Source organism: Heptranchias perlo, chromosome 4 (assembly GCF_035084215.1).
Source record: "Heptranchias perlo isolate sHepPer1 chromosome 4, sHepPer1.hap1, whole genome shotgun sequence".
Lineage (NCBI taxonomy): Eukaryota > Metazoa > Chordata > Chondrichthyes > Hexanchiformes > Hexanchidae > Heptranchias > Heptranchias perlo.
In genome coordinates, this window is record NC_090328.1 from 116,099,224 (window position 1) to 116,122,022 (window position 22,799).

Below are 22,799 nucleotides of genomic sequence, written 5' to 3' on the forward strand. Positions count from 1 at the left end.
AGGGGCAAGGCATTGGAGGGATTTGAAAACAAGGATAAGAATTATAAAATCGAGGTGTTGCCGGAGCGGGAGCCAGTGTAGGTCACAGGAATTGATTGAGACAGTTATTGATCCTTGCAAGGACATGAACACTGGCACACTTGGTATCCAATGACTCACCAAACTAGTTAAAGGTGTTGACGCTTAAAAACCTGCCATGCAGATCAGAGCGAGTGTGAAGAAATCAAATCGTGTCATCTCACTATTGTTCCTGTTGCCAGGAGACAACAAAAGCATTTTAAAACTAAATCCAGTTTCACACAGGACTAGTTTTTAGACTTTGATGATACTGGGATGGTATGTGTTCCAAACAGGTGGCAGGGGATGCTTTTATTGTCCTGCTATGACATTGATATGAGAGCTTCACATTACAAACTCATAGTCTGCACATAAATGGAGTTGTTGAAAAATAGGTTAGGGAGAAGGAACTCAATTGTTTTCTAAATATAATTAAACCATTTCAAAGAAATTCATTTTCATTCATTTTTTTGGACTCCCTTCTCTTACAGGTAATGACTAATGCTGGGGTAATATTCCACAGGCCCCAGTAGCCCTTTCTTATATCGTCATATCGGTCATTTTTTACAGGAGTCCAGACATTTAGGGGGTGATTTTAGGAGGCAAATGCAGGTCCGTTGGGGACGGGGGGTGGTTCCGAAAATTGCGCAAATCCAGTTCGAGTTCGGAAGCTGGCTCCAACCTGCCAGCTTCCGAATTCCGAATTCCCCACGGACGCACCTGTGTGCACGCAGACGACCCGAAACCGGAAGTCCCGCCAGCAATTAAAGCCGGTGGGATGACAGTTAAAGAGCCAAATGTACCTCTTTGAGGTACTTAAGGCACTTTACCTGTGGCAGAGTAAGAAGTTAGAAAGATTTTTAACTTACCTGGGCGGCTTGCCCAGTGCTTCTGATTCACGCTTGGTGAAACCAGACATGAAGGGCCGGATCAGGGAAAAAGAAACAAAATAAATTAAATAAAAAACATGCAATGAAGTTAAAACACTAAATGCACCTACCTTTGAAACCTGCTCTGATGTCCGATGTCTCCCGTTCCGATGTCCCGATGTCACCCTCCTGATGTCCCCCCAATCTCACCCTCCCGATCTTCCCCTCTCCCCCACTGATGTTCCCCTCTCCCCCCCCCGATTTTCGATCTTCCCCTCCCCCCCCGCCGATCTTACCCTCTCCCCGCCCCCCCCCGATTTTCGCCTCTCCCTCCCCCCCACCCGCCCCCCCCCCAGTCTTCCAGTCCAGCGCCAGATGACATCTGGCTCTCTCTTTCCCCCCGCCTCCCCCCACCTCGCGTTGCAGCTCCTGATGGCAGCCAGCCTGTCAATCAGTCTAGCTGCCGGGCGCGAAACCCGGAGAGGATGTTAACCACTATCAATCAACGTGCGATCGCGTCGGGAACGGTAAGTTTGGTTCATGCGGATTTGCCACGAGCCCATTCGCCCCCCCCCGAGATGGGGGTTCACTGCCAAACTCAATCCTCTGCTCACCTGATTTTCATATTATCATAGAATCATACAGCGCCAGAAGGAGGCCATTTGGCCCATTGTGCCTGTACTGGCTCTTTAACAGAGCTATCCAATTACCCCCACCCCCCTGCTCTTTCCCCATAGCCCTGCAAATTTTTCCTTTTCAAGTATTTATCCAATTCCCTTTTTGAAAGTTACTATTGAATCTGCTTCCACTGCCCTTTCAGGCAGCACATTCCAAATCATAACAATTCACTGCGTAAATAAGTTTCTCCTCATCTCCCCTCTGGTTCTTTTGCCAATTACCAATCCTCCTGCCAGTGGAAACAGTTTCTCCTTATTTACTCTATGAAAACCTTTCATAATTTTGAACACCTCTATTAAATCTCCCCTTAACCTTCACTGTTCTAAGGAGAACAATCCCAGCTTTTCCAGTCTCTCCACATAACTGAAGTCCCTCATCACTGGCACCATTCTGGTAAATCTCCTCTGTACCCTCTCCAAGGCCTTGACATCCTTCCTAAAGTGCGGTGCCCAGAAGTGAACACAATACTCCAGCTGAGGCCTAACCAGTGATTTATAAAGGCTTAGCATAACTTTCTTGCTTTTGTGCGCGATGCCTCTGTTTGTAAAGCCCAGGATCCCATATGCTTTTTTAACAGCCTGATCAACTTGTCCTGCCAACTTCAAAGACTTGTGTATGTCATAGATTTGTGTATGTTGTTCAGTGTTGGAAGTGCTCCACCAGATTTACTTGTAGTGCTTGAGATTCCTCTGGTTCCTTTTTTCTTTAGCAACTGGAGAAAATCTGCACCAGAGAAAAATTCCTTGACGAACGTTTTGGAGTAAATTTCCATCAAATTCTTATTTGGTCACATGAGACTCCAGTTCACATTTGCTCCACTCGCATTCTACTTCAAACTGATATATATATATTTTTTAATTCATTCTTGAGATGCGGGCGTCGCTGGCAAGGCCAGCATTTATTGCCCATCCCTAGTTGCCTCTTGAGAAGGTGGTGATGAGCCACCTTCTGGAACCGCTGCAGTCCGTGTGGTGAAGGTTCTCCCACAGTGCTGTTAGGTAGGGAGTTCCAGGATTTTGACCCAGTGACCATGAAGGAACCCTCACTAAACTGAAACACATCAGTTCATATTTAGGTCCATTTCTATAACATTTAGAATTTTTGCCTCAATTTACATAAATTGTATGCAATCTGTTAAAATATGTACCTGTTAAAATAGGTGTGTCTTCAGCTGCTTTGGAATTCTCTCCCTAAACCTCTCGACTTCTCTCTCCTCCTTTAAGATGCTTCTTAAAAACTACCTCATTGACCAAGCTTTTGGTCACTTGTCCTTCTATCTTCTTATGTGGCTCGGTGTCAAATTTAGTTTGATAATCGCTCCTGTGAAGCTCCTTGGGACATTTCACTATGTTAAAGGCGCTGTATAAATGCGAGTCGTTGTAGAAGAGCGGCAAGGAGAAAGAAGATTTATTTTCAGAGAACCAATGAAGGCTGAATTGTTCCGGATATTATTAAAGCAATGGTCATGACCGCATTCCACATGTCAAATGTTGTTTTGGTTACGCTGTGTTGATTTTCATTGATGTTCGGGATGAGCAGTTGCCGTGTCACGGTGTCAATCATTGTTGTCTTGTCCCTGACAGGGTGGCACGGTGTCGATTGTTCGATTCCTTGTCCTCGCGGTAGATGGGGTCTTAGCTGTAACTCCACTTGTCGCTGTGCCAACGGAGGTGCCTGTAACGCACTGGACGGGACCTGCACTTGTTTAGCGGGATGGCGAGGAGATAAGTGCACACATCCGTGCCAGGTATGGTAGCTGGCACCACACACCCCATTTTGTGCTGGAAATTGTTGCACTAATCCACTGGGTGAAAGTACATCTGCGCGAGGGATCTTCTACTATGTCCATATGAAGCATTGATTTGTATCGGAGCTATGTTGGCAAAACAAAAATTTAATTTTATTAAATTCAGCATCACTTTCACAATTCAGGAGACTAATTTAGGCTGTTCCAATGGTTTAGTGGTTCCATCTCCAGAACCACAGGAATTCAAATCCAGCCATAACTGATGCTGGTTGTAAGAGGGACTAACCAGCAAAAGCTGAGCAACTGTAACTCTATTCGACAAAAGCAAATGCTTAAAAATTGATTATCTCTCTAATCTGTATTATTTAAGCTTTTAATTTGTTTTATAACTAATAATTTTACATTCTAACACTTCTGCAACTTATTTTCATTAAAAATATATTCAAACACTTTTACTTAAACTTGTATAGAACCATAGTTAGACCACACTTGGAGTATTGTGCACAGTTCTGGCCTCCATATTATAAAAAAGATATAGAGGCACTGGAGAAGGTGCAATAAAGATTCACAAGGATGATACTAGAACTGAGAGGATATCCATATCAGAAAAGGCTGAACAGGCTGGGCCTCTTTTCTCTCGAAAAGAGAAGGCTGAGGGGTGACCTGATAGAGGTATTTAAGATAATGAAAGGGTTTGATAGGGTCGACATAGAGAAGATGTTTCCACTTGTAGGGGAGTCTAAAACTAGGAGTCATAAATATAAGATAGTCACTAATAAATCCAAGGAATTCGGGAGAAACTCCTTTACCCAAAGAGTGGTTAGAATGTGGAACTCACTACCACAAGGAGTAGTTGAGGCTAATAGTATAGATGTATTTAATGGGCAGCTAGATAAGCATATGAGGGAGAAAGGAATAGCAGGATATGCTGATAGGTTGAGATGAAATAAGGTGGGAGGAGGCTCATGTGGAGCATAAACACCGGCATAGACCAGTTGGGCTGAATGGCCTGTTTCTGTGCTGTACATTCTATGTAATTCTATGAACTTTTTCTTTTCATCTATTTGAGTTATGAGATCCCCTTTGATTGGCTCAAGCCATCCTCAAAGGCCGTTTTTTCTGCTAATCATTGTCCATAAGTGAAAAAATTGAGAGAGGCATTATCAGGTCAACTTTTGACACAATGGCCGAGAAATTAGTTCGCGCCAAAATCCCAATATTTTAGGGTGTTGTCTAGTTAAAATGAGCTAGCATGTTGGACCACAGCTGCACTGAAAGACGAGAGTTAGCCTCAGCTAATCATAGAATGATACAGCACAGAAGGAGGCCATTCGGCCCATTGGTTCTGTAACCCTTAATACCCTTGCCTAACAAAAATCTACCAATCTCAGTTTTGAAATTTTCAATTGACCCCCAGCCTCAACAGCTTTTTGGGGGAGGGAGTTCCAGATTTCCACTGCCCTTTGTGTGAAGAAGTGCTTCCTGACACCACCCCTGAATGGCCTAGCTCTAATTTTGTTCACATGGTTGGTCGTAACATTTATCTCTTTCATTTATTTTATGAAATTTGCAACATAATCATGAATGTATTATTTTTTGTTGGCCAGGATGGTTCCTATGGGATGAACTGCATTGAGCGTTGTGACTGTAGTCATGCTGATGGATGCCACCCTACCACTGGTTATTGTCGCTGCCTTGCTGGTTGGACAGGTCCGTTGCATTTCTTCTCCAATTTTAATATCTGAATTGAATTACATAGAATTTTACAGCACAGAAACAGGCCATTTGGCCCAACTGGTCTATGCCGGTATTTATGCTCCACATGAGCCTCCTCCCACCCCTCTTCATCTAACCCTATCAGCATAACCTTCTATTCCTTTCTCCCTCATGTGTTTATCTAGCTTCCCCTTAAATACATCTATACTATTCACCTCAACCACTCCTTGTGGTAGCAAGTTCCACATTCTCACCACTCTCTGGGTAAAGAAGTTTCTCCTGAATTCCCTATTGGATTTATTAGTGACTATCTTATATTTATGACCCCGAGTTTTGGTCTCCCTCTCAAGTGGAAACACCTTCTCTACGTCTATTACGTATACTTATCAAGTACTCTAGGCCCTAAGCTCTGGAATTCCCTCCCTAAAACTCTCTGCTTCTCTCTCCTTTAAGACGCTCCTTAAAACCTAACTCTTTGACCAAGCATTTGGCCACCTGTCCTAATATCTCCTTATGTGGCTCAGTGTCAAATTTTTATTTGATAATCATTCCTGTGAAGCACCTTGGGATGTTTTACTACGTTAAAGGCGCTATATAAATGCAAGTTGTTGTACTCAAATTACACATTACTGTGTACAGATAATGCAGAGGGACAGATATGGACGAAAGGACACAATTGAAATGTCATAAATGAAAAATATCATGAAAGAATTGACTTGGAATCCATGGGACAGAAGAGTCCCCTTGGGACTTTTATATTTGTTTTGATAATCTGGTGCACTCTCGCTGTAACTCCTGTGGGCGTCTGTCGGAAAGGCTGCAAATGAGGTTGGGACCTGGAAAACCTGGTAGAGAACAGGGGGTTTGATGCCACAAAAGAAGCAAGGGTACTGGCCCAGCGACTGGTGGAAATGGGGGGACCCGGCTGGGGGGGGTTCCATGGTCCTGAGCTGTACCTTGACTTCCAAAGATCAGGACTCTTTGGCCCTCTCCCTGGACTCAGCACCATTGGCTGCAATCTCTGGCCTCCTTTTCTGGGCAGAATTCTGGTGGAGCGGGACTTCTGCTCGCCCCCTCCAGATCTGCAACGGCCCCAACCTATTTTACCGGGTCAGAAGTCATTCGCTCTGCAGGGCCGGAGGTCATTCGCTCTGCAGGATCGAAGGTCATTCGCTGGGTCAGAGGTAATTCGCTATGCAGGGCCAGCTGCTGGCAGTGGATGCAAAATATCCCAGCAGTAGACACAAACGGGCATTGCTGCAACACCAGAAGAGGCAGCATGGTACCTCGAAGGGGCAGAGGTGGCCTGAAAATCGGACCAGTTACGCCAAAGACCTCAGTGGTGAACATGTGGGGCCTCTACAAGGCCCCTCTCCCTCCATGGGGGAGATCTCAAGACCTTGCCTGCCCCTCCCTGGGCCTACTGCTACCTTCTACATGGCAGCCCCGGCAAGAGGCGGTAAGTGGAGTGGAAAGGAGGCCCAAAGCTTTTGCCCCCCGCGCCCCCCCCCACTGCTCCTGCACTGCCATTTCCATGTCGGGGTAGGGAAGGATTGGCCAGTGGCAGTGTGGCTGGGGGTCAGGGGAGGAAATTCAGGCAATGAAGCACCAGTCGGCCTTACCTGCCCAATTTCCCCCTTACTCTCCGTTGATTGATGAATATTCAACCTAAATATGAGTAATCTGCCTAGTTCTTGTTCTCGTTTACAACAAAATAGGTGGCCCAGATCCGTAATTGATTCCAATATAATTATACATGGATGGCAAAATTTAGTTTCCAGCATCATAACTGGATTCAGTTTAGTTTAATGCTGTAACTGCTCTGTGAAGGAACTATTTGGCAAAGGATATAGTTATTACACATGGCCTTTTGTCTTAAGTGTAGGCTACAATCCAAATCAATTTCTTTCTTGAAGAAAATAATTTTTTTGTAAGGTATAAACTAACTCCCTACTATTCCTAAAGAGTGTCAGATGTGGGATTTAATGGGTAAATGTTATCAATCTAGGCTAAGTGTCTAAGCTGTCTGTAAAAGTGCAGTAAATGTAACAAAATGTTTTTTTTAAAAAAAAAGACAATTTCTACATTGTACAGATGTGATTTTGGTATATGATAATTACATAGAATTTACAGCACTGAAACAGGCCATTCGGCCCAACTGGTCCATGATGGTGTTTATGCTCCACACGAGCTTCCTCCCACCTTAATTCATCTCACCCTATCAACACATCCTTCTATTCCTTTCTCTCTCATGTGTTTATCTAGCTTCCCCTTAAATGCATCTAAGCTATTCGCCTCAACTACTCCATGTGGTAGTAAGTTCCACATTCTCACCACTCTCTAGGTAAAGAAGTTTCTCCTGAATTCCTTTTTGGATTTATTAGTGACTGTCGTATACTTATGGCCCCTCGTTTTGGTCTCCCCCACAAGTGGAAACGTCTGCTCTAGGCCTAGCCTATTGAACCCTTTCATAATTTTAAAGACCACTATTAGGTCACCCCTCAGCCTTCTCTTTTCTAAGAATAAAGAGCCCCAGCCTTTCAGAAATAATCTGGAACATATTTCAATTTTGTTAGTGATTTAAAAGTACTTCAAGTTTTGCGCAACACCAAATAATATAAGTTAACAGATTGGTTTCAAGCACTGAAAATGGAGGTTGCCTGCGATAGCACAAACAGACCTTTGACCCAAGCCACGTTACTACGGATTCAGATGAATGCTGAATTAAACTTAAGAGCCCCACGTGTAAAGCATTGGGCATGAAATGAATGTGCATTTTTTTTTAGCGCTGCCTAGCTGAAGTTTATCATGTTCACTGAGCAATTGCCTAGCAACTTGTAAGACTGTCAAAGAGTTCTTTGTCCTATGCATTGGCATAACATTCCATTGCAGTACTACTTCTCAGCATCAAAACAGATACAAGAATATTCTACAAAACGATCTACTTTCTTTAACTGAAGAGAAAAATTTATTTAGTCAATGATTTTTGTTGAAAAAACTACGACAAGTTATTCTACACAATTAAGGGGAACCATTAGATGTTTAAAAGCTTTGCGGTTTAAAAATTATGCTTCACTAATTTGCTTTATTTACGCTGTTACATAATACAGCGTACTTTCTGTGAGATCCAGTCAGCTTTCTCATCAGCTGTGGCCAAATGATTCATCCAATAACAAGACAGGCCCAATTGTAAGGCAAGTAGACACAATAAGGTCTAATCGCCACAATGGGTGTTTACTGGCATTCCATTTAAAAAGGGGCATTCACTGGTTGGTGCAAAAACAAAAGGACAAGATTGTTTTTGTTGCATACAGTTTTCTGTTTCATTAATATGCTGCAGAGTTATGTGACACGTCTGCTTGTGAGGTCTTGAATAATTTGTCACGCATGTTTATTACGTTGATTTTTATAGTTTCGTAACTGGACCTGTAAACAAAACATTTCAACATCTGGAGATAGATGTCTCGTTTCTCCATGGTCCCTGTCTTCATGTAATGTAGCTGATTGTGTCATCACCTAATCATGAGTAATTTATTTGAAACCTTTCAGTTTATCACCAAACACTAAAATAGAAACACAGTGTGCCTTGTCAGGCACAGTTATCCAGCCATGATCTAACTGAATGGCGGAACAGGCTCGAGGGGCTGAATGGACTCCTCCTGTTCCTATGTTCCTCTCCTTAACGTGACGAGAAGATATTTTTCTTCGGTTGTTATTTCCAAGAGCTTTATTTGGAACTGTTAATCCATTGTTTACTGCGATGCATTCCTGCATTAGTAGACTGACAGCATGTTACAGCATCACACTGCGAATGAGAACATTTAGTTAAGCTTTTAATTTGAAACAGAAACTCGAGTAGATTATTAATGTTAGGCTAACGTAGAGCAGAGAAGATGAGATTTAATAGAGGTGTTCAAAATCACAAAGGGTTTTGATAGAGTAAATAAGGAGAAACTGTTTCTACTGGCAGGAGGGTCGGTAACCAGAGGACACAGATTTAAGGTCATTGGCAAAAGAACAAGGGGGAGATGAGGAAAAATTATTTTACGCAGCAAGTTGTTATGATTTGGAATGTGCTGCCTGAAAGGGCGGTGGAAGCAGATTCAATAAAAACTTTCAAAAGGCAATTGGATAAATACTTGACAGGGAAATATTTTCAGGGCTGTGGGGAAAGAACGGGGGGAGTAGGACTAATTGGATAGCTCTTTCAAAGAGCCGGTATGGACACCGTGGGCCGAATGACCTCCTTCTGTGCTGTATCATTCTATGATGCTATGATGGAGTTGAAATTCCTCAGACCTTCTGCCGTAACTTCACCGGAAGACAAGAGGAATCCCTGGAAAACATTGGAGCCCCGTCTGTGCTGTTTCCAGGAGTTCCCGACTTGCCATGTGAAGGGGGAAATCCTCTTCGCATCCCCCCCCCCACAAGGCAAATATCATCAGGGGGTGAGGCCAGAGGCAGGGACTCGCTACACAAGGAGTACCCAGTCTAGCAGCTCTGTCAAAGCCCAGCGGGTCTGGGGAGGCTGGTACACCCAGTGTTTGATGAGGCGCACTGGCCTCCACATAGCCAGCTGTGGGCCGCACTTGGTATGGTCCAGGTAAGGGAAGTGGCTCTGGATCCTAAGAAATGTAAGTTTATTTTCTAAAACATTTTTCAAGATCCAGCCCCCTTACGTAGGGAGCCAAGGGTAAGGTAGTTGAGGTTGGGGAGGGGGCCTTGGCAACATCTCTTTCCCCCCCCACCCCCCACCAAATGGGGGAGCGGTCACCAGAGTTTCTGGCAGGTGGGGTCCTGAGTTATGCCTATAATATACCAATGTTTCAGTCACCCTCTTTTCTGTTAGACACCTTCTAAGAAACACCACAATGAGGGCTTCCACAGATAAGGAATGAAAACAGTAGCACTACAATCCTTGATTGACTTAAAACAAATTGTATTGTAGCAATTACGAAAGAAAGAAAGAACTTGCATTTATATAGCGCCTTTCATGACCTCAGGACGTACCAAAGCGCTTTACAGTCAATGAAGTATTTTTGAAGTGTAGTCACTGTTGTAATGTAGGAAACGTGGCAGCCATTTTGCGCAGATGGGGCCGCGGTTTAACGCCTCATCCGAAAGACGGCACCTCCGACAATGGAGCACTCCCTCAGTACTGCACTGGGAGCATCAGCCTAGATTATGTGCTCAAGTCTCTGGAGTAGGACCTGAACCCACGGCCTTCTGACAAATTCTGTCCCAAAAAATTATTTAGTAATCTACTGAAATAAAATCATCAAATTGAAACATTCTGAAAAGTATGAAATAATAAGGAAACATGGAACCCATGTTGAGCCAACCCTTTGGTTTATTGTCGGGTCGTTTCTCCAATGCAGATTTCATTGATTTGAAACTTGATGCTTGAACCTGCAGCAACCCTCAGATCTGCCTGGAGCAATGCTTTTTTTTGTACAAATTTCTCTGACAAGGTACAATTAAGTGTTTGGTGAAGCAAAAACTAATGGCGATATAACAAACTGCACCACTATGTATCGATTAAATGGATAGTTGAATGCTAATGCTGTTATCATATTTTCTGCTGTATTTGTAGGTATACACTGTGATAGTGTATGTGCAGAAGGGCGCTGGGGGCCAAACTGTACGCTGTCGTGTAACTGCAAGAATGGAGCTTCCTGTTCGCCTGACGATGGGACCTGTGAGTGTGTGCCAGGATACAGAGGAAGCACTTGTCAGCGAAGTAAGAATGCATCGATTTCTGGACCAGATTTAATTTCAGTACTTCAACAATAGTTAAAGTGATCTTTACCTCGAATCTTACAGCACAGTCAGAGGCCATTCGGCCCATCGTGCCTGTGCCGACTCTTTGACGGAGCTATCCAATTAGTCCTGCTCCCCTCTGCTCTTTCCGACGTACTTCCCGTAGCTCGTAGCCCATGCAGTATTGGGCGCAAGGGGTACCTGTGCATTCCTGACCTGCAGCGTTACTGGGGGAGGGGGAGGGGAAGTGGGGGCCAAACATTGAACGGCTGGTTTCCCAAAAGGAAACAATCAATTGTTGAAGGAAAACCAACAAATTGGCACTTGGGGCAACTTTAAAAAGAAAAATTAATTTGTGGGCCAGCAGCATGGGCCCATGTACACTGTAACATGGTGCTGCTGCAGTCTTCTTCCTCCAACTTGAGTGTCCCAGTAGTGCAGCAAAATGACCCCAAAACCAGCCTGAAATATTTAAATACGCCTTACCTAGGGTAACAGGCTGGGATCAGGGTCACTAATCATAATCTGGCGGAAGAAGGTTGAGGGGAAATTTAATAGAGGTGTTCAAAACCATGAAGGGTTTTGATTGAGTAAATAAGGAGAAACTGTTTCCGCTGGCAGGAGGATCGGTAACCAGAGGACACCGATTTAAGGTAATTGGCAAAAGAATTGGAGGGGAGATGAGGAGAAATTATTTTACGCAGTGAGTTGTTATGATCTGGAATGCACTGCCTGAAAGGGCGGTGGAAGCAGATTCAATAGTAACTTTCAAAAGGGAATTGGATAAATACTTGAAAAGGATAAATTTGCAGGATTATGGGGGAAGAGCAGGGGGAAGTGGGGCTAATTGGATCGCTCTTTCAAAGAGCCAGCACAGCCATGATGGACCGAATAACCTCCTCCTGTGCTGTATGATTCCATGATTCTAAGTCCTGCTCTGTCCTGCTGATGGCGGCCTAGCAGGACTGGAGGAAACTCAGGGCCACCGTGTCTTTGAAGAATTAAAAGGAACAAAAGATTTTCGTTGGTCTCATGAAGGGCTTAGAGGAGCCCAAATGCATTGTAAGAGCAATGGAGGCTTTGAGCAGTGAAGGCATGTGACCAAGAGGAAGTTAATGAATACGGAGTAGAGGTTGACCAATATTGAGTGATATCATCAACAAAAGAGTCCAACTGGTTGGTTGATGAGTGGAGGACGTCACTGATATGGAGCAGGAACAGAGTGAGGGAGAGGAAACAGAACCCTGGGGAAGACTAAGTTAACATTAAAGAAATCGTCCACTAATATCGCTCAACTATAGAATAAAATATCACCACCATAAGCAATATACTTACAATAGTGGGGCAATGGAAATCCCCGATTTCCTTCGCTCCACCATTGGCAGCCGTGCCTTCAGCTGCCTAGGCCCTAAGCTCTGGGATTCCCTCCCTAAACCTCTCTGCCTCTCTACCTCTCTCTTCCCCCTTTAAGATGCTCCTTAAAACCTACCTCTTTGACCAAACTTTTGGTCACCTGTCCTAATATCTCCTTATGTGGCTCGGTATCAAGTTTTTGTCTGATAACGCTCCTGTGAAGCGTTGGGATGTTTTACTATGTTAAAGGCACGATATAAATACAAGTTGTTGTTGTGTATATGGCTAACTTAATTGTTCTTATTCTCTTAACTTTAAAATGTTTCAATTGTTAATACCATTGACTTGATTGAATGTTTACCAATAACTTTGCAATTGCAGTCTGTTCACCTGGATTCTATGGGCATCGTTGCAGTCAGACTTGTCCTCATTGTGTACACAGTAATGGGCCTTGCCATCACATCACCGGCCAGTGTGACTGCCTACCTGGTTTCACTGGCGCTCTCTGCAATGAAGGTAGCTTTTATCTTTTTCATCTGTACAGAAAGTTTGAGTTTCTAGTTGTGTTGAATCCCATAACTTGAATAAGTTGTTGACCGGAGGTCACCGGTTACGGTTACTGGCTTAGTACAAAGAGGAGAAGAGTCAATTCTCTCTTAACTCTCAATTCACATTATTCACACCGTTAGATCATATACATATAGCTTATATGTCTGGTTATATGTAGACATGCAGTTTGCACCAGGTTATACAGTTTTATACCCAAACTAGGATCTAAACGCACACCCACTAGATTTCTCTGACACTCCCTGAGTGGTCACAGAATATAAAGGATAATACCCGAAAAGGAGACCTGACGCTGGCCAGGCGTTCCATTCTCTCCCTCTGTCTCTCTCTCTCTCTCTCTCTCTCTCTCTCGACGTTGTCTCTACGTCCCTGATGTAGGTTCTTCCACTTCCGCGATGGTTGGTCTCCGGAGTCTTCGCTCTGGCTCCATGCCCCAGATTCTTCATTCTTATTCCGAATCTCATCTCTTCAAGCTGTGCTGTCTCTCTCCCTTTGGTTTAGGCTTGCTCGCCTTAGCCTGTGTCTTCTCCTCATTGGCTCTGTCCCAAGGACTTAGGTAGCATTGCCTCATTACTCCTTTTCTAAATAAGGACTTGTGTCTTATCACATCTCCTTTGTCTTTCACAAAACTTAGCTAATTCAAACCGGTTCCAGCCAGCTCAGGCCAGCGACTGAACTCAGGTTACTTCAGTTCAAAAGTTGCTCTTGCCTGTGTGTGTCAGCAGCTGATGTCTCAGGTTACTTTCTGCAGCCCCTGGCCAACAAAGTTTTATTTTTTATCATTTTTGCACAGTGATAATGTTTGCTGTCCTGACCAGCCTCCCATCTTCCACCCTCCGTAAACTTTAGCTCATCCAAAACTCTGCTGCCCCGTATCATAACTCGCACCAAGTCAGTTCACCCATCACCCCTGTGCTCGCTGACCTACATTGGCTCCCGGTCTGACAAAGCTTCGATTTTAAAATTCTCATACTTGTGTTCAAATCCCTCCATGGCCTCGCCCCTCTCTATCTCTGTAACCTCCTCCAGCCCTACAACCCTCCAAGATCTCTGTGCTCCTCCAGTTCTGACCTCGTGTTTGTTTGATAATCGTTCCTGTGAAGCGACTTGGGATATTTTTACTACATTAAAGGCATTATATAAATGCAAGTTGTTGTTATACCAAATGAGAAATGGCAAGAATTAGGGTGAGGAACTGCAGTCCTGCCGAAAAGATTATTTTATTCACAAATTAGTCATCATATAATGAAGCGATTAATAAGATCAGTGATTTGCCAGTATACCCAAAGTACTATAAAATATAATTGAATGTCATTATTTTTTTCATTTGAATAAAGAGTAAGTTGATTTCAGAAAATGCTGCAAATACACAGCAGGAAGAACAAACTGTAACAGATATGGTCTCTTGCTCATCGCCGATTTCCATCGCTCCACCATTGGCAGCCGTGCCTTCAGCTGCCTAGGCCCTAAGCTCTGGAAATCCCCCCCAAAATCTCTCTGCCTCTCTACCTCTCTCTCCTCCTTTAAGACGCTCCTTAAAACCTACCTCTTTGACCAAGCTTACTCCATATCTCCTTATGTGGCTCGTGTCAAATTTTGTTTGATAACACTCCAGTGAAGCGCCTTGGGTCATTTTACTACGTTAAAGGCGCTATATAAATGCAAGTTGTTATTGTTGTAAAATCAATCCCAGTCACTACAGATGTGATAGACAGGGAAATTACCCAATCATCTCCATCCTGACCTGGACCTGTACACTCACTATATGCAGCCTTAAAAGAATCAAAAAAAACCATGGCTTGCACCTTATTTTCTGTAATTAATTTACTGACAATGTTATCTTTTAAATAACCAACCTGAGCAAGTGACAGTTACTACTTTGTTAACCTGGAATCTACAAAACAAGAAAATGGTTGGGAAAGGAATTTATTTTGTGATTTGCAAATCTCCCTTGATATTAGTGTTGGCATTTTCACACACATTGACTTTGCTTCACAGGTGTTAAATAAGCAAGTAACATTCACTTAAATCAAAACCACAGTGCCTCCTATAAATGTTTTTAGTTTATGTTTCTTTCGCTCACTGTGTCTAAGGATCACATTTCTGTTCTTACAGTGTGTCGCAGTGGTCGGTTTGGGAAGAGTTGTGCTGATACATGCATTTGCACAAACAATGGAACGTGCAATCCCATTGATGGTTCATGCCAATGTTACCCAGGATGGATTGGCAGCGACTGTTCCCAACGTGATTATCAACACTTCTTTCTTATATGTTTCCTGTGCAATTTTTTAAAAAGGGGGGGTTGTTTTTTTAAAAAGGGCTGTTTTCCCCAAAATTGATTTTTTTTATAGGAGCTTTTGTAAATTGAACAGCCTGTAAATCTAATTAATATTTTTAATTGTTACATTGGTCCAGATTTTGCTGTCAAAATATCAGTGAGGCTGATGGCCCTCGCAATTATTTATGTTCTAATGCTACAGCAACTTCAGACGAGGGGCAGATTCGCGGTTAAACGCGGAAATCCAAAAGTTGCTGTCCGAGTTGCGCCGCTCCGCTGTTAACTTCGCGAAAATGGCATCTCACCGTCTGCCTCACCATTGAAATACATTGAACGGCGTGAAGTTCCTGTATTTGCGCGGGAGAAACGGACTAAACTCACCATAGAAAGTTAGGGCTTGTCCATTCCGGTCTAAGTATCCTTTTAACAATGTGATAATTGTTAATTACTGCCAGTCAACCTCTCTGGCCCTGAAAATTAACTATTATAAGCGTGCAGTCTCGTTCCTTCAGGATTTAATTGTTGTTGGAGATTTAAAAAATGTAAATTTAAAACATTTCTTTTTGCTTTTCCTTTCTGTCTTTTTTTTTTCTTTCTCTCTTAATCCACTCTTTCTTTCCCTCTCTTTATTTCTCTTTCTGTACCTGATTTGACATTGAATTCACCCACTCTAATTTACACTTCCTTCTCAGCCCTTGCGCTGTTTATTTCACAATCCTTCAATCTGATTGGTGATGGAGATACACAGTTACTTGCCCTGTTCACTCTGGTCCCAGATGCCCTGTTCCCCTCACTGCAACATTATCCGCTCGCACTTTCAGCAACTTGGGGGGCAAAAAATTTAAAACCTAAACATGCCAGGGCAAGTCTAACTAATGGCAGAAGCCATTAGATGCCCTGCCACAGCAAAATCTGGGCCGTTATTTCATTGATACAATCAAATTCTCTCTTTAATAGTATGACGATATTGTTATTTTTGTGATAAATGATGCTGATAACATATTCAGGGAAACTGACTGAGAAACAACAGATCAAAGAAAGCAAATGAACAGATGCTGTTAAAATCACCATAATCACAAATACCCTGGATTAATAACTGTTCCTAATAACATTGGGGCAGTTTCCTCTCATTTCTGGTTCTGTTTCTCCAAGCCTGTTCACTGTTTAAATATTAAAAATCAGCAAAAATCGCTTACAGAATCATAGAATCATACAGCACAGAAGAAGGCCATTCGGCCCATCGTGCCTTTGCTGGCTCTTTGAAAGAGCTATCCAATTAGCCCCACTCCCCTGCTGTTTCCCCCCATAGCCCTGCAAATTTATCCTTTTCAAGTATTTATCCAATTCCCTTTTGAAAGTTACTACTGAATCTGCTTCCACCGCCCTTTCAGGCAGCGCGTTCCAGAATGTTACAGTTAACCAAAGTTCTTTGTAGCCTTTATGTTTAAAATGAGTCTTGAAAGCAAAACTCTCTCTTTAATGTATAGGAATTTTCACGGGGAAATTGAGATCCAGTTCATATGAGTTTGATGGCAGATGATGACCCCCCTGTCTTTTCTATTTGTTTCTTTAGCTTGCCCACCTGGACACTGGGGACCCAACTGTATCCACACCTGCAACTGTCACAACGGTGCCTACTGTAGTGCCTATGATGGGGAATGCAAGTGCACACTGGGCTGGACTGGACTGTACTGCACTCAGAGTAAGGACCTGTTTCTCTCCACTGAGTGTTTCCAGCATACGCTGCTTTTGTTCGTAGTTTAGCACAGCCCACCGACCTCTAATTGCAGTCTCAAGTTGATTTTTTTTAAAGAAAAAGTATTTATTTAGGATACAGTCCCCACCACTTAAAACGTAGACGTTTAAAACGGGCAGCCGCTTACAGTGGCCAAAAAGCACCAACCGTTCAACCATTTGCATTAACTCATTTGCATCAATTTCAAAGTTGACTATTATGGCAAGGTTCTGCTAGTCTTTCTTAAAAGATTTCAGTAAATTCTCTTCCTGTTAGGCAAGGGTATTAAGGGTTGAGGGTTAAGGATTACGGAACCAAGGTGGGTAGATGGAGTTGAGATACAGATCAGCCATGATCTGGTTGAGTGGCGGAACAGGCTTGAGGGGCTGAGTGGCCTACTCCTGTTCCTAAGGGGTCTTAAGTGCTCCATTTATTTCGGGCTGAAACAGCCAATGAGTTCCAGGAGTTTTGTTCTATTTCTCTGCAGACTGGATGCTTGTGTTTAGCATTATTCCTATAGGAGCAACAAATATTCCAAATACCCTTTAAGGGGGGAAGTATTTCCAGGGGACAGGTAGAGAATTTGCTGAAACCTTTTAAGAGAAACCGGCAGAGCGTGCATCTGGCGCTAGGCTTGGCACGAACAGTATGGCCCCCTAGTCAAGAGCAGCTCTCACACAGCTGACAGAGTACAGCAAATCCTAACCTACTCTGGCACACTGGGTCCCCCAGATATCGTATACGTCGTAGCGGCTATCGATGACCGGGTTACTAAGGTTGCATATCTGGCACCTGCCTTCTCAAGGGAAGAAGCCAATACAATAAAGATTATGGTACTTGTCATGAACTTGAGAAGCCTCTGACCTCATGATTTGAAGGTGTCAGCCATGACTCAGTGGGTAGCACTCTCGCCTCTGAGTCAGAAGGTTGTGGGTTCAAGTCCCACTCCAGAGAATTGCACACAAAATCCAGGCTGACACTTCCAGTGCCAGTACTGAGGGAGTGCTGCACTGTCGGAGGTGCCGTCTTTTGGATGAGACGTTAAACCTGTTTGCCCTCTCAGGTGGATGTGAAACATCCCACAGCACTATTTTGAAGAAGAACAGGGGAGTTCTTTCTGGTGTCCTGGGCCGATATTTATCCCTCACCTGATATCACTAAAACAGATTATCTGGTCATTATCCCAATGGTGCTTGTGGGATCTTGCTGTGTGCAAAATTGGCTGCTGCGTTTCCTACATTATGCTTCAGAAAGTACTTCATTGACTGTAAAGCGCTTTGGGACATCCTGAGGTGGTGAAAGGCCGTATATAAATGCAAGTTCTTGCTTTTCTTTCTTTAACCAGGCAGGAATTGTATTAGGATTTACGTTACTAGCTGATTGTAAATAATACAGTAATATGCAACTAACATTATCTCTGCTCTATATGTAGTGATTCAATTTGCAATGATTATTGTAAGTGGCTTCAGATTTTTTGTTTAACTGCAGGGTGCCCGTTAGGTTACTATGGGAAGGACTGTGCGGAATTGTGCCAGTGTCAGAATGGAGCGGACTGCGACCACATCTCGGGGCAGTGCACCTGTCGCATTGGATTTATGGGCAAACACTGTCAACAAAGTAAGTGGACAAAATGCGGAAGCCTGCGGTAAGAACGGAAGTCAGTTGAAAATGTTTTAATGCAAAAGGAGCAATCAACTTGTGGAACGATGTACCTTTCTGAGAAGAAAAAGGGGATCGAGGGGCGTTTTGAGATTGAATGACGGTCGTGACTATAACTTAGCAAAGAGGAATGAGCTTCTTAGCCCCAGTGGCTTTTTCTTTCTAAACAAAAATTCTGATTTTTTTTGGTATTTCTAAATCTAGTTTATGGCCTCCGTTACTATAAATTTGTGGAGAACCAGAATGATTAAGTTGAAAATGAGGTCAAATTTTGAAGACTGAAAATATCTCAGTACTCTTAGATAAAGCACATATTAAAACAATCTGGGAATATATGTTCAGCATGTGACACTGACATTTCTTAATCGCTCGGACTTGAAACACTTTTGAGTAACCAGATTTCAATGCTACAAGCCACAGCGCTCTAAATATAGAGAACTGATTGAGTACAATATCAACCACAGTCTTACTATTTGCGAGCTAAACTCAATTCTTTGTACATTAAGCCTTTAACTTACTGTAAATGTTTATAAAATCCCAGCAACCAATTTGAACAATTTGTATAGAACCTTGGTGAGATTACACTTGGAGTACTGTGTACAGTTCTGGTCTCCATATTATATAAAGGAAATAAAGGCATTGGAGAAAGTGCAAAATGATTTACAAGGATGATACTAGAACTGAGAGGTTACAACTATCAAGAAAGATTGAACAGGCTGAGGCTCTTTTCTCTAGAATAGAGAAGACTGAGGGGTGACCTGCTAGAGGTCATTTAGATTATGAAAGGGTTTGATAGGGTAGATGTAGAGAAAATGTTTCCACTTGTGGGGGAGACCAGAACTAGAAGCCATAAAAATAAGATAGTCACCAATAAATCCAATAGGGAATTCAGGAGAAACTTCTTTACCCAGAGAGTGGTTAGAATGTGGAACTCGCTAACACATGGAGTGGTTGAGGCGAATAGCGTAGATGGATTTAAGGGGAATCTAGATAAATAAATGAGGGAGAAAGGAATAGAAGGATGTGCTGATAGGGTGAGATGAAGAGGGGTGGGAGGAGGCTCGTGTGGAGCATAAAGACCAGTATAGACCAGTTGGGCCGAATGGCCCGTTTCTGTGCTGTACTAAACCTGTTCTTTAGTTGCTGACAGTAGTTCTCAGGTGAGGAAAATTAGTTGCTTAGTTTTGTCCTGATTTTTTTAAAAAATCTGAATTTGAAAGCTGGCTAAAATAGAAGTATTAAGTGAACCTTACGCTATGAATTTTTCCTTTCTTGAAGTTACTGATTGCAAACTATAAAGGGTAGATTTTCTTGCCTAGTATGAGTAGATATCATAGTAGGTACAGCACAGGAGAAGACCATTTGGCCCATCGTGCAAGTGCTGGCTCTTTGAAAGAGCTATCCAATTAGTCCCATTCCCCTGCTCTTTCCCCATAGCTCTGTAATTTTTTTCCCTTCAAATAATTATCTAATTCCCTTTTGAAAGTTACCATTGAGCCTGCTTCCACCGCCCTTTCAGGCAGTGCATTCCAGATCATAACTACTTGCTGCATAAAAAAATGTTTCCTCATGTTGCCTCTGGCTCTTTTGCCTATCACCTTAAATCTGTGTCCTCTGGTTAACGACTCTTCTGCCAGTGGAAACAGTTTCTCCCGATTTACTGTAAAAACCGTTCATGATTTTCAACCTCTCTATCAAATCTCCCCTTAACCTTTTCTGCTTTAAGGAGAACAACCGCAGCTTCTCCTGTCTCTCCACATAACTGAAGTCCCTCATCCCTGGCACCATTCTAGTAAATATTTTCTGCACCCTCTCCAAGGCCTTGACATCCTTCCCAAAGTGTGGTGCCCAGATTTGAACACAATACTCCAGCTCAGGCCTAACCAATGTTTTATAAATGTTTAGCATAACTCCCTTTCTTTTGTACTCTATGCCTCTATTAATAAAGCCCAGGATCCCATATGCTTTTTTAACAGCCTCCTCAACTTGTCCTGCCACCTTCAAAGATTTGTGTTTGTGCACCCCCAGGTCGCTCTGTTCCTGCACCCCCTTTAAAATTGTACGATTTAGTTTATATTGCCCCTCCTTATTCTTCCTACCAAAATGTATCACTTCACACTTCTCTGTGTTAAATTTCATCTGCCATGTGTCTGACCATTTTACTAGTCTGTCTATGTCCTTCTGAAGTCTGTTGCCATCCTCCACATTGTTTATTACATTTCCGAGTTTCATGTCATCTGTAAACTTTGAAATTATACCCTCTATACCCAAGTCCAATTCATTAATTTATATCAAAAAGAGCAGTGGCCCTAATACTGACCCCTGGGGAACACCACTGTATACTTGCCTCCAGTCTGAAAAACAACCGTTCACCACTACTCTCTGCTTTCTGTCCCTTAGCCAATTTTGTATCCACACTACCTTTAAACCCATAGGCTTTAATTTTGCTAACAAGTCTATTATGTGGCACTTTACCAAATGCAGAGAGTGCATATAAGAAGATTGTTTAAAACTAAATGGAATCTGTTATTCACTACTCCCATATTCTATGAAAACTCATTTAGCCCCTAATTTTTGGCTCCTAATAAAATGATTTCACGAGATGGAAAGGTCCACAAAAGAAAATCGACCAAGTTCCTTTACAGGCTGCGACTCTCGCTATTTTCCAATATTTGCCCAGGAAAATCTCACCCTTATGTTTCCTCAATTCTAACAATTATGGATATAAATCCACATTCGATTACTGTTGAAGTAACTGTATCTGCGGAATTAACTGTTGAGCTGGTTTATCTATTTTAAGTGCCCCTACTGGCTAGTGTTGTCGCATCTATGTGCAAAGCAGCAAACACGGTGTTTAGCCAGATAAGTCATTCAAAATCAAACCTTGATAATCGTAGCCCCACTAATCATGGATACCAAAGGGAATGAATCACTATTGCAGCATCGCGGTAACAGCATCCTGTTATCTGGTCATCAAATCAGCTTCAAAACAAATTCGTTGACTTGTGGCATTCTCAACCTCTGGTCCATAATTTAAATGATCCTCTGATTTCCACAACAAAGTCATTGACCGTTCTGAAGATTTAACTTGGATTCTCGTGGTGTATTTGATAAATAAGTGACCCTTTCAAAGGCATAAACAGTGGGTCATAAAATATGGCCATTTCTCATCTTATTGCAGTGCCTACGCAGGGATCCCACAGCAACATCTGTCGGATCGCACTCATTCTGGCCTTTATCAATGCCTAGTGTGTGTCTTTAAGGGTGATGTTTCTTTATTATGAACACCATTATCTATAGGGAGTAGCAAATAACTGCAGACAGCTACAGATAGAAGTGGACAGCATGGAGAACGTCATCAGTAACTCTTGCCATAAAAAGAGGGATCATGGTATTGTTCTCTCAGCTCTACTCTCTATAATGGCTAAGAGCTCTGCATAGTTACAAGTACCGTCTCCATGACTTAAAATGTTCACGTTTAAAGCGGGCAGTTGCTTATATTGGCTAAAAAGCGATAACCGTTATCCATTTACATTTTAAAGTTTCCACTTATAGCGTCTTTAGCGCTCCGTTTATTTTGGGCAGAAACAGCCGTGCTTACTCACCAGTTCGTGCCTCGTTAAGGTGCACTGAACATAAAAGAGCCTTATTGGGCAGACTTCTAAAGCCAACCAGAGTGCAGGCTATTCTAGATCTGGTAATGTGTAATGAGACAGAATTAATTAATGACCTCATTGTAAAGGAGCCTCTAGGTAGCAGTGATCACAATATGATTGAATTTTGCATTCAGTTTGAGGGGGAGAAGAGTAAGTCTAAGACTAGTGTTTTAAACTTAAATAAGGGCAATTATGAGGGCATGAAGACAGAGCTGCCTAAAGTGAACTGGGAACTTAGGTTAAGGGATAGGTCAGTAGAGATGCAGTGGCAGATATGTAATGAGATATTTCATAGCACTCAGCAAAGATACATTCCAGTGAGAAAGAAAGGATCCAGGGGAAGGACGTACCATCTGTGGCTAACTAAGGAAGTTAAAGACAGTATCAAATTGAAAGAAAAAGCACACAATTCCGCAAAGATTAGTGGCAGGTCAGAAGATTGGACGGAATATAAAAAACAGCAAAGAATGACTAAAAGAATAATAAGGAGGGAGAAATTAGAGTACAAGAGAAAGCTAGCTAGAAATATAAAAACAGATAGTAAGAGTTTCTACTGGTATTTAAAAAGGAGAAGAGTAAGTAAAATGAGCGTTGGTCCTCTAGAGAGAGTCTGGGGAATTAATAATGGAGAATAAAGAAATGGTGGATGAATTGAACAGATATTTTGCATCCGTCTTCACTGTAGAGGATACAAATAACATGCCAGAAATAAGCAAGAGGTGTG

At 42.6% G+C, this 22,799-nt stretch overlaps 1 protein-coding gene across 1 annotated transcript in view; it reads left to right on the forward strand.

Annotated features, from left to right (window-relative positions):
* megf10 (multiple EGF-like-domains 10) overlaps window positions 1–22,799 on the forward strand; it is a 154,853-nt gene that overhangs the window by 104,307 nt on the left and 27,747 nt on the right. The window contains exons 12-18 of the mRNA XM_067983501.1: window positions 3,188–3,351; window positions 4,959–5,061; window positions 10,661–10,807; window positions 12,562–12,696; window positions 14,863–14,991; window positions 16,599–16,727; window positions 18,249–18,377. Of these exons, the coding sequence (XP_067839602.1) occupies window positions 3,188–3,351; window positions 4,959–5,061; window positions 10,661–10,807; window positions 12,562–12,696; window positions 14,863–14,991; window positions 16,599–16,727; window positions 18,249–18,377 (936 nt within the window). The remainder of the gene's footprint in view (window positions 1–3,187; window positions 3,352–4,958; window positions 5,062–10,660; window positions 10,808–12,561; window positions 12,697–14,862; window positions 14,992–16,598; window positions 16,728–18,248; window positions 18,378–22,799) is intronic.